Source organism: Choristoneura fumiferana, chromosome 2, assembly GCF_025370935.1.
Source record: "Choristoneura fumiferana chromosome 2, NRCan_CFum_1, whole genome shotgun sequence".
NCBI classification, from domain to species: Eukaryota; Metazoa; Arthropoda; class Insecta; order Lepidoptera; family Tortricidae; genus Choristoneura; species Choristoneura fumiferana.
Window position 1 is genome coordinate 10,967,585 of NC_133473.1, and position 16,423 is coordinate 10,984,007.

Genomic DNA, 16,423 nt, shown 5'->3' on the forward strand with positions numbered 1-16,423 from the left:
CACCTAAATTTGATATTTCGAATTCAACCTGCATATTTAGAGCTGATGTAGGTCGAGCGGCGAGTTAGTTTTGTCTCGTCTATGTTTACCACTGACGAGGTGGAGACTTGTATAAATTCCGTCCGTAATTTACGACACACACGACTAACGTGACTCATACGTACCGGCTTGCTAATAAACATATACAAAAGAAAAAATAAACTACTAACTTCCTTTCGCGTGCTTACGAACATAAAAGTTTTTCGTGCGTATCCTAACGAAAACATAAATTAGGTAAATTTACTACGTTTTATAGAGAGCATCCATCCCCTTCGTTACAATATGTTCGTAACGACCGAGGGTCAACGCGCAGTCAGATCTCCCCCACGATTTCGAAGCGGCTCCGGATCGGCGAAATTATCAAAACTTTTTAACTTACAACTTTTTGTTAAGTCTTGTCCTTACGAGTGGAGCGGAGCGAGCTTCCTCATTCGTTTGGAGCTTTCAAAGTTCGAACCGTTTCGGATTCGTGCCGTCCTTGTTAGGCACGAGAAAAGGGCACAGGCCAGAGGTAGAGTCTCGGTTCGGTTAGATCCGTTGTCTCTTGTAGCGAGTTTACCGGTTTGATGGCAGCACGACGGCGAATCGTCTCGCCGCGACTCGGGCCAGGCCAGTTGCCGCCGCTGCGATGCCGGAGGCGCACGCCGCGCCTGGCGCTCGCCGACTCCACGCTGTGACGATCGCGACGATACTTCTTCCCCAACTAATAAATCACGCGAGCCGAACAAAGTAAGCGCTCACGAACAGATTATAACTTGATACGAGATAACAAGCGCCGTATGGCTGTGGTGATTAATCGCTCAAGTACGTTCAACTCGTCGAATGATTCGAAATCAACCGTAATCTCGTAGCGTTTCGATTTGCGCGTAATGTAAACACGGTTTAAGTTTTCTGGAATAAGTTGTTGACTTTGCTAACAATAGTTGTGGATGCATTGTTTGACGGGTCGTGTAGGTCCGACGATGTAACTTCAGTAGAGGTATTTACGGTGTCTCGGAAGAGTCAGTGAGTGTGTTGGATGTGCCGGGGAAGATAGTCTTGGACTTAGGATGGGCGGGCAATGGACGTGCGGCGTGCTGTGGGCCGTGCTGGCGGCGGCGCTGGCGGACTCCTGGACCGCCTACCAGGAGCAGCCGTGCTGCCGGCCGGTCTCGCACCACCGGATCCGGCACCACCGAGGTGAGTCACTCGCAATACACTCAACAACATACGACTCATATTATTATTTTTCCACAACACACATTTCTAAAAGGATCTACTTATTCGTTATATCAAAAAGTAAAATGCGCTACAAATAGTAAAGGCAGAGCACGAAATGAACGGAAGACATTTCTAATACTTAAATAATGAAGAGATAGATTATGACCTATTCAAATAGGGCCCGTCGTTCGTTATTATACAAATGAAAACATTATTCAGATGCCTATTTGGATAGGTACTCATGCAACCTTCTCATGCACAAAGGTAAAGTAGAACGGGACGGTTTGAAGACGATTCAAATAATTAACAGACATTCAAACGGAGGTCATTGTCCGATAGATAACTTTAAGTGTATGCAGATAACTGGGTTTACCTTTGTTCTGAGCAACTTGTGACTAATCGGAAACACGCGGTAGGTAGGCAGTAGGCGCCGGCGGGCACAATTGCTCTTAAATATTGTCTGCCCACTGTTAGTTAAGATTTGTGGGAATGATCGCCAATTTAGTTTCACTTTAAGTATATCCGAATGTTGAAATCATTATAAAAAATAAGCTCTAGGACCATGATTTAATTTCGGATATTGTTTACTACTGTTCTGAAACGAATTAGTTTCACAATATTTTTTTTACCGAGGTTTAGGTACCTTAGGTACTTTGGCTTGCTTTACCCTTTTATTAATTGATAGGTTAAAGTTTAAACATTGCTATCACCTTCATAATAGGTATATTTAAAAAACCGGGCAAGTGCGAGTCAGACTCGCGCACCGAGGGTTCCGTACACATTTATAGGTACTATGTAAGTAAACGGGAATCGTGTCTTGAAGATATTTCTCGCTTTTTCCGAGTGATTTAAAACTACCAGTGTATGCAGAGCCCTACTCTTAAGCAAAATGTACGCAGTGTGGGGTCAGATTATATTGGTCATTGATATTTACAGACAGACATAAAAAATCAAGACTCAGACTTTTCTATTTGGTTGTGTTATAATAGCTACCTTCGTACCAAATTTCAAGATTCTGAGTTCACGAGAAGTACCCTGTAGGTTTTGATTTCCTTGCGAGTTTCGAAAATTTGCGGAAATTTGCAGCATAAACGGCTGCATCTTTTGATTGCGTTGGCTTAGAAGTTAGATTTTTTCACAGCTCTAAGGGACAGTAGACTTCAGTAATTGTTTTTTTTTATTTTTTTTTATTTGTGGATGGCAAACGAGCAAATGGGTCTCCTGATGGTAAGAGATCACCACCGCCCATAAACATCTGCAACACCAGGGGTATTGCAGACGCGTTGCCAACCTAGAGGCCCAAGATGGGATACCTCACGTGCCAGTAATTTCACCGGCTGTCTTACTCTCCACGCCGAAACACAACAGTTTCACGGCAGGATTAGCGAGCAAGATGGTGGTAGCAATCCGGGCGGACCTTGCACAAGGTCCTACCACCTGCAATTTGATATAAATTTCAGCTTGATACCTCCACGCGTTCCCGAGAGAAAGGGTCTTGACAGACAGACAGAAAGACGGACAAAAAGTGATCCTTTAAGGGTTCAGTTTTTTTCTTTTGAGGTACGGAACCCTAAAAACGATGATTTGATTAATGCACCACAAAGACAAAATAGCAATCATAATTTAGAAAAACTCACTCTGATATTGCTATTGATATTTATTAACATTATTTTTTACCGCTTTAACTCTAGAATTATGTTTTTTTTAATTTTCCACAATTAATAAAAGGAACAGCTAAAATTATTGGTTATCTTGTCATAGAATTAAGACACCATTAAAATATTGCTGGCTTTGAAAATGCGTGTTACTTGTCATTTCATTATAGTTGATAGTCGTCTCTACACACCTTCAATGCCCTTCATAATATTAATATATTATAGTAAAACGGATATATTAAAGAAAACCTATGTGTTGTTTTGTTACTTACTAGCTTGTTAAATATTCTTTGTAAATTTTACCTCAGTTAAAATAAATACACAACAAAACTCAACAAAAATGCTAGCTATGAATTCAAATTCTATCAAAAATAACAATTACTTAAAGCTTAATTATTTCGTAAACAGATCCCTGAATCGAAAAAATATTTTAACATACTCACAACGCTGGTGAGTGCAAAAGTGGCACAAGTAAACATAATAAAATAACTATGTACTAATTAACTGCTACAATACAATAATTACAGTCCATTATTAATTGTTCTTATATTTTGACTTTTTCCACTCTTGCACTCACCCAGCGACAGTACCTTATATACTGAGCGGCAAAAAATCTTGCCCCCAAATGTATGCAGTAATAAGTAATTTTGTATGTAATTAGAGTGGGCCAAATTTTGTGCCGGTGAGTATACTTCGACGGTTACGTAATTTCTCTGGAAAGTATTCCGAAGTTCATTGGGGGGAAGTTAAAAGGTTATTTGGGGGTCCAGATTATCCTGATTTTTCGAGCTCGAGGACCTTGTACTAACTTTACAAATTGACATTTGATTTTTAGTGTGAGATAAGGATCCGTAGAAAGCATAAAACTTAAAACTTTGTTTATCTTTCATCGCCTGTACCTATCTTCAGTAGGTATATATTAAGACTGAAAATCTAAACATCACGCAGGTACGACTTGTAGAAAATTGTACTTATGTTCTTAAATTTGGTTATACTTACAATACAATGTGTTATACAATTATGTGCTTCGTTTATGAGATATTACCTAAAACTGCTAAAAGTGGCTTCGAAGCAGTAATGTTTCGTGTGCTCTGCCTACCCTATTTGGGAATACAGGCGTGATGTTTGTGTGTGTGTGTGTGTGTGTGTGTGTGTGTGTTTGTTTAAGAGATATCGAAGAACTGAAAAAGCCAGTAAATTATGAGGTTATTGTCCCCCCTCACAGTTAGCACAGCGTTCTTGAGGTCGAAAAGATAGGATAGTCTTAGTTTACACCCAAGTAAACAGTGAAATTCCATTAACATCGGAATATCTTCCAGAGAAAATACGTAATAAAAAAAAACCCACTTTACTCACATCACAAGTGCTACTAAGCCAAAAGATTTTTTGTTGTTTTACCACTTTATAATACCTAAATGTTTTTGACGGATCAATGCCAAATTATAACTTTCTAGTATCTACTATACCGACAGACTGTTGTTAATTTTTATGGAACCATAAAAAGTCAGTAGACAGGTTAAAAAATTACAAATATTTATTTTTTAACGGGATATAGATCGCGATTACCTCTAATGAGCTCCCAATATTTCCGTACAAAATATTTCTTATGAATTTAACCCTGAGTTATTAAAAACCATAAACCTCATATTACTTAGACGAACAGACCTTGCTTGGCAGCGTGACTGAAAGTGAGATGGGCCTGTGTAAATTTGTAAATGGCTGTGTGAGTGTTAGAGTTGCCCTCACTGCTAAATATGAGTTGTCGATAACCATAGGTACCGTATCCCCGGTATCCCCGTATATTCGGTATCGTCATATAGGTAAGGCACACAGTACAAATAAATCTTAAGGGCTGTTGCAGTAAAGTAGGTACTAGAAACTTCATAAATATTTCTAAATTAAAAAAAAATTGCCAGCAAATATTTGTCACTCCCACTCATGTCACTTGTCGTTAACTTTACACTAGAGTGTTAGGAACCTATATTCGTATGTCGAGAGTATAAATAGTAAGCTATGAATAAATCACAAACAAGATATGTACCTACTTAGCTTTAATAAACACTTAAGGTATTTTTAGTTAGCGTGGCACAAAAGTTCAATTGTTATCTCAATATTAAAAATGACTCGAACGAAACGTATGAAAATAACTATAATAGTATATATTTATCCGTTGCTTAGTACCCATAACACTAGCTTTGCTAAGCTTACTTTGGGACTAGGTCAATTGGTGTGAATTGTCCCGTGATATTTATTTTATAACAAAACTCAACAAATAACTGGCAACTAATGAATAACTAAAATCATTAAATTCTCAATGTTAAGTTATTTTACTTATATTTTATCAAATCTTTAAATCGGAGAAAAACAGCTACAAATTTTAGTACAAAACTTAATTGTAAGAATATCGATATAGGTATCGATAAAAAATATTCAAACTCTACGCCGTAAGTGCTCAAGTTCACGGATACAATATATTTTTATTTAACACATAATTATTAGAAATCAAACCATATTTATGAAATAGACTGTTGACCGCTTCATATTAGCATATTAATAAGTAAATTGAGAATACATTCAATTAAAATAAGAGCTATAAAAATGGTACTTGTACAATCATATTTACCTATGAAATGTATGTTTATTTGGGTTATTGCAGAAGGTTGTATCACAACTCAACACAGAACACGACACCATTCTGGAATCCAACCGTTTTATGCAAAAAATCGAAAGGATTGCAGAAAAAAACACAAAACAAATACGACGAAAATTTTGACAGGAGGCTAAAGGAGGCTAACTGATTCAAAACGGCCTCACGCTGTAATTTAAATTTTTCTCTTTCCCGCACATAACTTATGCCGTAAGAATCGGTTTCTTCACTCGCACCACTGTTGGTTTATTTACGCCAGTAATATGAGGTTTATGTTAAAAACAGACACACTGATGGACAACAAAGTGATCTGATCTCATTATGGTTCTTTTATTCCTTTTGAGGTTGGGAAACCAAAAAATCACGCCACTTTTAATTATAAATCAAAACTAACAATGAAAGCTTTTAAATTAGGAGCCTGTCATAGGTCTGAGTATTTTGAATACTAAAGCAGATTTAAGTGGGATATTTGGAGAGTTTCGTGCACATTAAGCGCATTTTCGTGTCGAGATGATGGATATTTAATATTTGGGAACGAGTGGTCCGTGCGGAATTCTTTCGGGACATCTTCAGGCGAGACGCGGACAAAGTCTCCGTCATTAGCAAGTAATAAGCATTCCTCAGTGACGTGACACCATGAAATAAAAAATGCGCTTTATTAAATGCTTGGTCATGACGCTCATAAGTTTGGCCGTACATTGCTTCTTACTTTTATTAAAAACGCACAGCGCTAAGAGCAAACTTAGAGGTAATATCAAAAATTTTGCGAAGAAAGAAAAATACGCCATTTCTTCATATTAAGAGGACTTTGACTCTTCAAGCATATTTATTATAACGCAATTTATTTATTCCATCGTCAGTCCGACATCTATACTTCGTTTTTTTTAGCATTAGAAAAAGAGTAAACAATCTTGACGAGTATTTTTATTGAAAAACGTTTTAAAAAAAACAGTAACTATTTACTTAAGATACCAAAAGCATGTAAATCATATATGTCCTTGCTAATTGTTACATATTTGCTGTGTTTTTCAATAAAAATACACGTTTAGATCGTTCACCTTCTTTCTAATGCTAAAAAAAACGAGGTATCTATATATATAAAAGAAGAAACTGACTGACTTATAGATCAACGCACAGCCCAAACCGCTGGGGCTAGAAACTTGAAATTTGAAATATATATTCCTTAATAGATGTAGACGCGCACTAAGAAAGGATTTTTCGAAATTCCCACGGGATAGGGAAATATCTAAAATTTTTTCGCTTCTTTGTTTGTAGTCGAATCTCCGAAACTATTGAGCCGATTTTAAAAATTCTTTCACCTTTAGTAAGCTACACTATCCTTGATTGACATAAGTTACTTTTTATCCGGGATAATGCAAAATTCCCGCGGGATAGAAATAAATTAATTCAATTTCGGAGCTAATTTAAAAAAATCTTACATATTATGTGATATGACTATCTCCAAATAACAAAGGCTACTTTTTCTTCGGGAAATTACCAAAATTCCCATGGGATAGAAAAAACTGAATGCAACTTCGGGGATGATTTTAAAAATTCTTTCACCAATAGAAAGCTACACTATTTCTCATTAGTATAGACTACTTTTCTTCGGGAAAATGCAAAATTCCCGCGGGATAGAAATAAGTAAATTCAACCTTGGCTTTTAAAATTTCTTTCATATGATATAATTGACTATCCTCGATTGACATAGGCCACTTTTTTTTTCGGAAAATCCAAAATTCCGATGGGATAGAAAAAACTGAATTCAACTTCAGAGCTGATTTTAAAAATTCTTCCACTCATATAAAGCTGCACTATTGCTGATTGGTATACTCTTCTTTGGGAAAATGCAAAATTCCCGCAGGATAGGTAGAAGTAAGTAAGACAATCCAAATTCGGAGCTGATTTTAAAAATTCTTTCACTAATAGTAATCTGCAGTATCTCTGATTGACATAGGCTGCTTTTCTACAGAAGAATGCAAAATTCCCGCAGGATCGAAATAAGTAAATTCATCATTGGGGTTGATTTAAAAAGATATTTTACCAATTGGGAGCTACATTATCCCTGATTGGCATACGCTACTTTTCTCCGGGAAAACGTAAAATTCCCGCGGGATAGCAAAAAGTGAATTTAACTTCAGGGTTGATTTATTTATAATTCTATACCTAACTCCACCTGAACAGTACCATGACTGGCTGACTGACAGACAACGCATAGCCAAAACTACTGGTGCTAGAGACTTGAAATTGGCATAGATGGACCTAAAGTAATACAGAGGTGCACTAGGGAAAGACTAACACTTAGAAAAAAATCCATGGAATAGGAAAATATCTCAACTCTGTTTGTTTCTTTGTTTGTTGGGGGTAATCTCTATTACCAATAGAAAGCTACAATATCCCTGATGGACAGACTTCTTTTTTTTAAATGCAAAATTTCCGCAGAATAAAAACAAGTGTTTTCAATTTCGGGGCAGATTTTCAAAATTCTTTCTATAATAAAAAACTACAATATGTCTCTCATCGACAATTAAGAATATTAAAATAGATCATAACAGTAATTCATGTCCCGCGGGGACTTTACAATTTCTCGAGATACAATCCTATATCGTGTAGGAAGTCGCCGGCAAAAGAAACGCGTAGTACTTTAACGTCTTTAACGTTTCAGCGAAACAGGGTTTCAGAGTTGGTACGAATTATGAATGATTAATTACGTATGTAGGTTGATTTTTAAATTCCAAAATGTGCACCATCTGTCTAAAACAACGTCTTACTGTAGTTATATTTCCATGTACCTACCTAATCCTCCGAAAAATCAATCAAAAAACGAAAAAAAAGGATCGCAGAAAGTAAATGTATGTTAATTGTTACCCCAAATTTAACGCGAGCGAAGCCGCGGGCAAAAGCTAGTATTAACATATAAAGCGACTACTCGTACATCTTATTACGTCTTCATAACATCTCTTAATTGGAATTGGGGATCGGTTCGACCGGTTTGAATTGCCTACGTCGTTATTTTGAGCACAACGAGAAATCGTTAGAGGTTTGGCGTGCAAGGAGGCAGAGCAAAAAATACGAGGATACAGAATACGTGATGGGTGCCGGGGGAGGGGAGAACCGGCTCAGCGTGCGCTCGCGCAGGTAATTGACTCCGCGTCTGGCAAGCGTTAAGGTAGCGAGCCCGTCGGTTGTATGTATACAGGATTTAGGATTTGGTTATACAAATAACCCTACGAGGATACGCCTTTCGTTACCTGCACGTCGAAGTGGAGAGGTTCTCAACCAGTTTCTCAGAGATGGCTATGTATGTTCTCAACAAAAAATTGCCAAAAAAGTTCTTCCTTCTTCTTCCCATTCCTCTCCTATCGGAAGTTGGACAATATCATGGCCATTCTGATTTTGGAGGCCGCTGCTCTAAACAAGGAAGTGGTACTGCACTTGAACCAGTCTCGTAAATTCTTCAGCCACGAGTGTCTTCTCCTGCCCATGTTTCTCTTTCCGGCCATCTTCCTCTGGATAATAAGCTGGACTCTCTACTTGGCGTTTCTCATCACATGCCCAAAGTAACACAACTTTCTATGCTTGATGGTCTTTAGAAGCTCAAGGTGCTTGCCTATTCTTAAAAAAAAAGTTACTCCATCAAAATTAATGATGTTACCGTAAAAGTCAACTCCTAATTCAGTATTTTGTATTGTTTCAAAGCAAATAAATGAGTTTGAGTTTAATATGATCTACGAAGTCATCACACCGAAGGAAGAGTACAATGCAGGTACAGTCAACAAGAACTACAAACAGAAAAAGCTTTTATTAAAACTAGTTGTTGTCCGCGGCTTCGCCCCGTTTCAGATTTTTTTCATCACATAAATTTTCCAGACAAAAACGAACATAACGAAAAAAATATCCAATTTGGTACTGTCGTTTGGAAGTTATGCCTCTGCATACATTTCGCCGATTCATTTACATTTATATAGATGCTTATTTTATTTATAAAAACTTATTTTAGTAGGTATCGTTTCGTTAACTTAATAAATATGTACTCATCTTATTTAGCTTGAAGGGTCCGCTACCTTGACGCTCACTTGGCTAAATTGAGTTATAAGCCAGTCGAATAGGCAAAAACTAAATAGTAGTAAGTCGCAATCATTGAACGGGTTTGGACTTTGGAGGCTTTAATTACGTGTCTGATACGGTAGTGGTAAATGTTGGTTCAGAGAATAGCGAGAATCGAAGTGCTCTGGGTAGCATTCGAACATGGCGGATGTAGACAATATCTAATTTTGCTATTTCTGTTTCTTTGGCTAGTTGAAGTATAATTTTGATAGTGTTTTATGCGGCGATTAACCTTAACAGTCAACAGTGATCACAAAATTCTATATTGCTCTCGTGTCTGGCATTTTTTAATGCGCAAGTTGTCTCCACGTGCTTTCTGGAATTTTACTATCAAGTTGCAAAAACTACAATCACCGTACAATGTCCCTCTCAAAGAGAGTTTACCTTGACACTGGCGAAGTTATCCTATTAATTAGGACAGAAAAGCCATATCTTAAAAGAGAAGAAGTGCTCTGATGACGTCACATCTAGAAACCGAGTTGAGTACTATTAAGCTATTAGGTAAGGGGTTCCTTTTGAGGTAAATATTTAGTTTATTTAATTCAGACAATAATTCATAATCATTAATAAGATACTTGAACAAAATGACATCTAATAACAGATAATTTAAATAATAATAATAAGAATGAAAATAAATACAGATAATAATAAACATTATGAGTAAATGAGTATGATTAAGAATATATATAGGTATGTAATGAAATTAGAAACGTATTTGAAAGATTTCGTACCTAACATTAGACAAAGATATCTTTTTGTATTATCATTGCTACGTATTTTATTATTAATGGATTTTTATTTTTTGATCTTGTTTTTCTTTTATTGTAATTTTTTATGTAAATTGTATTGTTTGCTAATTTGGCTATACTATAATAAATTAGAAAAAATATCATGACTTGGACATTCACCTATAGTGTTACATTTTTTAATGCCGATTTTTAAATAACTAAATAGATATACATAGTACCATACTTTAAATAAAAATTTAAACTTTACCAATAACTCAGTACCTAAAGTAAACCTGAGTATGCTGCTTACTCATTCAATCTATTTACAGATGGCCGTACCGACTTTGGATCACTTTTTACTTTTTTTTAAACAAAAGAGTTCTTTTGCGTTGTTTTTACACTTATCTCAAGGGAGCTCTATCAAGATTGGGATAAAAGCTTGTGCGAGTGCAGTTAACAGTAGAGCATTTATATTTTTACTGCCAAAAGAGCTACATTACTGCACAAAAATGATCAACTTCGATGCACAGCAATAAAGGGAAACTATGCTAATAAAAATTCTTCAGCAACATGGCAAAAAGATTATGAACCCATTAATAATTTAAATAAAAAACTGGTCAAGTGATACTTTTTAACAGTATAAAATGTTTTTTGACGTGTAATTTGTTGCACTTCCTTCTGTTGGAGGCATCGCACGCATCGCATCAAAAAATGTTTTTGAGGTTATTGCCACGAAAGCAGTATTTTTTATTTTTACACGTCACTTCTTGCTTGTCTATTGTGTTACATTCTTTTATTTTTTTTTCTACTTCGTTTGACTGCGGCAAAGGAACTGGCTCATGGTCATGCTATATTTAACGTTTGAGCTCCACAGAAAACTCGCATCAAGAAATTGTTTTTGAGATTATTGCCACGAAAGCAGTATTTTTTTTCTTTTTACACATCACTTCTTGCTTGTCTATTGTGTTATTTTTTATTTTTTCTCCTTCGTCTCGCTGGGGCAAAGGAATTGGCTCATGCATACAATTATTTAACGTTTGGGCTCTCATGGTGAGTGGAGGCCCTTTTTGGTGTCTTGTCGTGTCACCAAGTAACTTAGTTTTAGTGCTAGTTTTACTCTTATTACTGTAAAATCTATGTTTCTTTCTTTCTTTCTTTCTTTTCCGCTAAATTTGGTGATCAGTTAAACATAAACCTTTAAAATATGAGTGTGGTCTATTGTTTTAAACTGTCCTGATTTTCACTCACAGTTATAGACTCTACTCGAGTGGAGTCTACTTGTGATCACGGTCACTGCAATGTGGTCGAAACGTCGAGGTAAATATTAATAGTGCGATAAGTTCCGTTTTAGTATTTAACTATGTGTGTGGTCTATTTCCAATTTATTGATTAAATTTCGAACGTTGTTTCTCACAACTTTTTTATGGCACCTGCAATGTTTAACTGTAATTTGAAGGGTCAAATCTTGTAAGTCGTATTAAAATGAAAACCACTTCTAGTAATCCGATTTGCTTGAAATTTGTTACGGACAATGCAGTTTTGATAATGATGAAAGTGGCTAAAAAGGTTGCATTTTTTCAACAAATACTTATTAATTTTAAGGACTCTATGTAAATTTTGAGAACGAACCATTGATAGAATTTTACAAATTATGATTCGGTTATTCTCATTTTACTGTGCACCCATCTAATTACCATTTCACTTTTGCTTTCATGCAAAAGCGACACAGCGCTGAGACTGAGTGCACATCTAGGAAATGGATGGCTGCTATATACATTTATCTCTGTGCATGTGTCTAATTACCGTGTCACTAGTGCGGAAAAAAGCGGTAGGTAATTAGACAGGTGCACAGTAAAGTGAGTATAGCTGAATTATGATGCGGCAAGTGTCTTATTTTATTTCACAAAATGCGTTTTTCGCGAATCCCCAAGATGCCTTATAAATGAGTTTCATTCAATAAATGATTCCAAATCGACACTTAGGAGACATATTTATTTATATTGTGTCGGGTGAAAATAATTTAAAAGTGAAATAGGTACCTGTACCTGTAATAGGTTGATGTACATCAACTTATAGATATCATGTTCATTCAACACATATTTTTTGGAAACTTTCAAATTTATTTTCATGCCTTGCTGAGGAGTTCGAACGATTTGCTCAAAATGACCAATGATCAAAGACAGCAATAAGAATAAATAACGTACCTAATAAGAATTTTGCAAGTTACTGAGTTGCCTTTTTACATAATTTACCAATCAAAAACTTTACTTAATATACATTACGGATGAGTCCAATACCTCACGAGTAGGTAAGAGGCAAATGCTCTGTTGTTTTTAATTTAGCTAAGGTACAAATTATTCAAGGATCATTCCGTGGATATAACTTTACGGAGGTCATAAGCCATATCCATAAAACATATAGCAACTTGTACATATAGCGATGATAATGGTCGAGTTTGTGTGACATAATAGGTACGTTGATTTATGTCTATGTGTACCTATGTGGTAGGTGGGTAGTTTTTTGCACGAAAACATACAGTGTCATATAGATGTAGTTGTCTGTCATCCACGAGTTGCCATGTAATAGCAAGATTCATTTACTTCCAGCTTACAATGGAGCGGTGCCTTACCAATAAAGCAGAGTGTACTGTGTACTCGTAAGAGGTGCCCTAGAAAAGTCGACAAACTATTTATCGAATTTCATTTCATCGAAAACAATTAATAGAATATTCAATACTAATATTTTCTCTTGGAGTAATTTCACTTCATCGACTATTCATTACATAAAATAATTATTAGTACAACAGTATAAGGATTATTATTTAAATTAAAATACATTTCATCAAATATTCATGACGTATTATTATGAAACACCAGAAAATAGGTTAGGTTAGAACTACGACCTCAAAAAAAATCGCTACCAGTAAATTAGGTTAGGTTAGGTTAGAACTGTGGCCCTAAAAAATAAACCGGTACCAGAAACCCCATCAAAACTAAATCGCTTCCAGTAAATTAGGTTAGGTTGCGACCCCAACAAAAATAAATCGCTACCAGGAAAGCAGGTTAGGTTAGGTTAGAACCGCGACCCCAACAAAAATAAATCGCTGCCAGTAAAATAGGTTAGGTTAGTTCTGCGACCTCATCAAAAATAAATCGCTACCAGAAAAGTAGGTTGGTTGGGTTGGAGCTGCAACCCTAACAAAAATAAATCGCTACAAAAATAAATAACTTTTCATTCAAAAAAGTATGAAATAATAAAATAAAAAATGAAGTTCTGCCAAATAAACTATCTATTAAATTAGATTTAAAAATACTTATTTTAATCATTCAAGGTAATGAATATTCGATGAAATGAAAAAATAGCAAACGTTACTACTGATACGTTGGTACTGATATTCGATTAAAAGTTTGTCTAAATTTCAAGTGTAAACCAGTCGTAAGCTACATAATATAAATAAAATTTTGGGCAATGAGAGCGCTTAGCTTTTACAATTACAATTTAAACAAGCTGTTCGTTGAAATCTTATGAGTGTTTTACAATGTTTTGTTTTCTTTTATGTCTGTTTTATTAGCGTATTTAGTGGTCGTGAGACCAACAATTGAGTGTTCCCGTCAGCTTGGCGTGTGGTCCGTCGAGAGGCCGTGAGGAATCGGTTTGACAGCGCCGCCGACGACGATCTTATCGCTCTTTAATATAAACCTATTAACTATGAACCAGCTCTTGATTCGGTATTAGATACCGCTACCCGTGGGCGTCAAAATTAACCTGTCGTTAACCAATTTATTTATATAAGCTTCAACAATAGAAAATAACAAAATAGGATCCATTAATATCAAACACGTTTCTGAATATTTTTTTCGGATGTTATAGTATTTTTTTTATCCATTCCTTTTATTTAACAACCAAGATACACATGGTATACGTATCGTAATAGGTAAAGTTTCAAGTAATGCAAGGCAATATAGCATGGTGTCTTGTAGGGATTTACTGAACGGTGTTAAACGAGCTTTATTGCCCGTGTAGCGTCGCAAGCCTGCGAACGGAGCCGGGCCTGTGTAAATCGAACTGACACTCTTGCACCTACGATTGACTGACGCTGACGAGCTCGAACCACTTTAGGTATCTATCGGGTAAATACTGCGTACATGGAGCTGTAATTTGAACTGCCTTTGCGTGGGTATTGGGACGGCAGTTGATTAAAAACTGCGGCGTCAATGGCTCTGTCAAAAATATTGCAAACGTATTATATAGCTTTTTTGTAGCACATCGAACTTTGAAGTCTTTATTTAGGTCTTTTTGGCAGAACAGTCGTAAACCGCTGGCTACGAATGATGCGTACTCTCGTAAACGCTTCGTAATATTCAGGTAAAGCTGTCCAGTTTTGGTTTATCTAAGTTACGACTCACTGTTAGCTGTTGTACTTCGATGTTGACAGGTTGTAAAAGCGGTGAAATACGGGTTGCTTTACGGTTGAACATGAAGACGCAACCGTTAGTTCTCCAAACGGGAAAACTTGGTATGAATAGTTTTTAATTGGGTACTAAAGAAGATACGGCATTGTTTCGACAGAATACGAGTGCTCTCATATTCATGCATGTATGTCAAATAACCTAAAAACCATTTTAAAGCACGTTCATATGCTTTACCGCGTCTATTAAACTTCAGAACCACAACAAAGATTGTTGAGATATAAGTTGGCAATTGTTTTCCAATTTTTGTGCAATTCATACCCGCCAGGTTGTGTTTATGGCAACGCTTAGTTGAGTGGAATGATTGTGTAAAACTGTTGGACGGACTCCAACGGGTGCGCGCGCGAGAAACAAACGACACAAATAAAGTCAAATAAGTGAACCTCGCTGACTCCCAATGCAGTGCCGCGCCGTGTACAGGGAAATCAACCGCTTTATGAGCTTTGGAAAGAAGGCTGCCTTGTACGTTAGCCTAGATTAGACCATTAATTGACTTCCGTAGAAGTAGTTTATTGGCTTAATCTTGAGTTTTACCATGAGTTCGCTAGGTAGGTAAGATAATGCCATCCATCCCAGCCTATATACGTCCCACTGCTGGCCACAGGCCTCCTCTCGGACAAGAGGGCTTGGGCCATAGTTCCCACGCGGGCCCAGTGTGGATTGGGAACTTCACACGCACCATTGAATTGCTTAATGGGTTTGCGCAGGTTTCCTCACGATGTTTTCCTTCACCGCAAAGCTCGTGGTAAATTTCAAATGTAATTCCGCACATGAATTTTGAAAAACTCAGAGATGCCATCCGGTGTTTGAACCCACGACCCTCTTCTTGAGAGGCGATAGGTCAAACCACTAGGCCACCACGGTTTTTCACCAAGGCATCCGAAAATATTCCAACGCTAGCTCCGCTTATACAATGCGCTCAGCATAATCGTAGACTCTGGCCAGCCAAAGCTGTCCACGGGAAATCGCGGCAAAAAAAAAATGAGGCTGACAACACTTGCTGTACACTGATCAAACGATGTTGATACTTAGATATTATTTCAATTTTCCAGATATTAAATTATACTCGGGGACTCTTCAAGCTACATCAACATCAACATTCATATACCTAGTAATGTGTGAAAGTTGTTGATGCACTTTAGGAGTCACTTGACAAATTTTATGTTATGACCTTTTTCAGTGCCCATTTACGTACAGTCCAGACGTATCAATTTTAATTTAATTCTAACATAATCTTATAACGTTTTGCATTTTCAAGATGGTAGGAGGTTGCATAGTTTTTTGGTTAAAAACTATTACATACTACGAGTATACCTTACAAGTTTCCCCTCTGCTTTTACCTAACTGTACGAAGGAAGGTTATTTAATACTTGGCCAGCAGCATCAATACGTTCACTTACGAGTATTTAGTATCGTCCCATTACGCCTAGTGTCCTGTCTGTCTCTGACAGTGCAGCAAATTGTCCATATAAAATATTATATTAACATTGGATGCCCGGATGATTGAAATCGCACGCGACTTATAAAAGGTTTGGAACTTTTGTACAACTCTTAAGTTTCCTCTAGCTGCAAGTCGAA

At 36.6% G+C, this 16,423-nt stretch overlaps 1 protein-coding gene across 1 annotated transcript in view; it reads left to right on the forward strand.

The window, feature by feature from the left end:
• Nucleotides 1–1,018: 1,018 nt before the first annotated feature.
• LOC141443265 (semaphorin-2A-like) overlaps nt 1,019–16,423 on the forward strand; it is an 81,111-nt gene continuing 65,706 nt past the window's right edge. Inside the window, exon 1 of the mRNA XM_074108476.1 lies at nt 1,019–1,218. Within this exon, the coding sequence (XP_073964577.1) occupies nt 1,089–1,218 (130 nt within the window). The 5' untranslated portion in view covers nt 1,019–1,088. The remainder of the gene's footprint in view (nt 1,219–16,423) is intronic.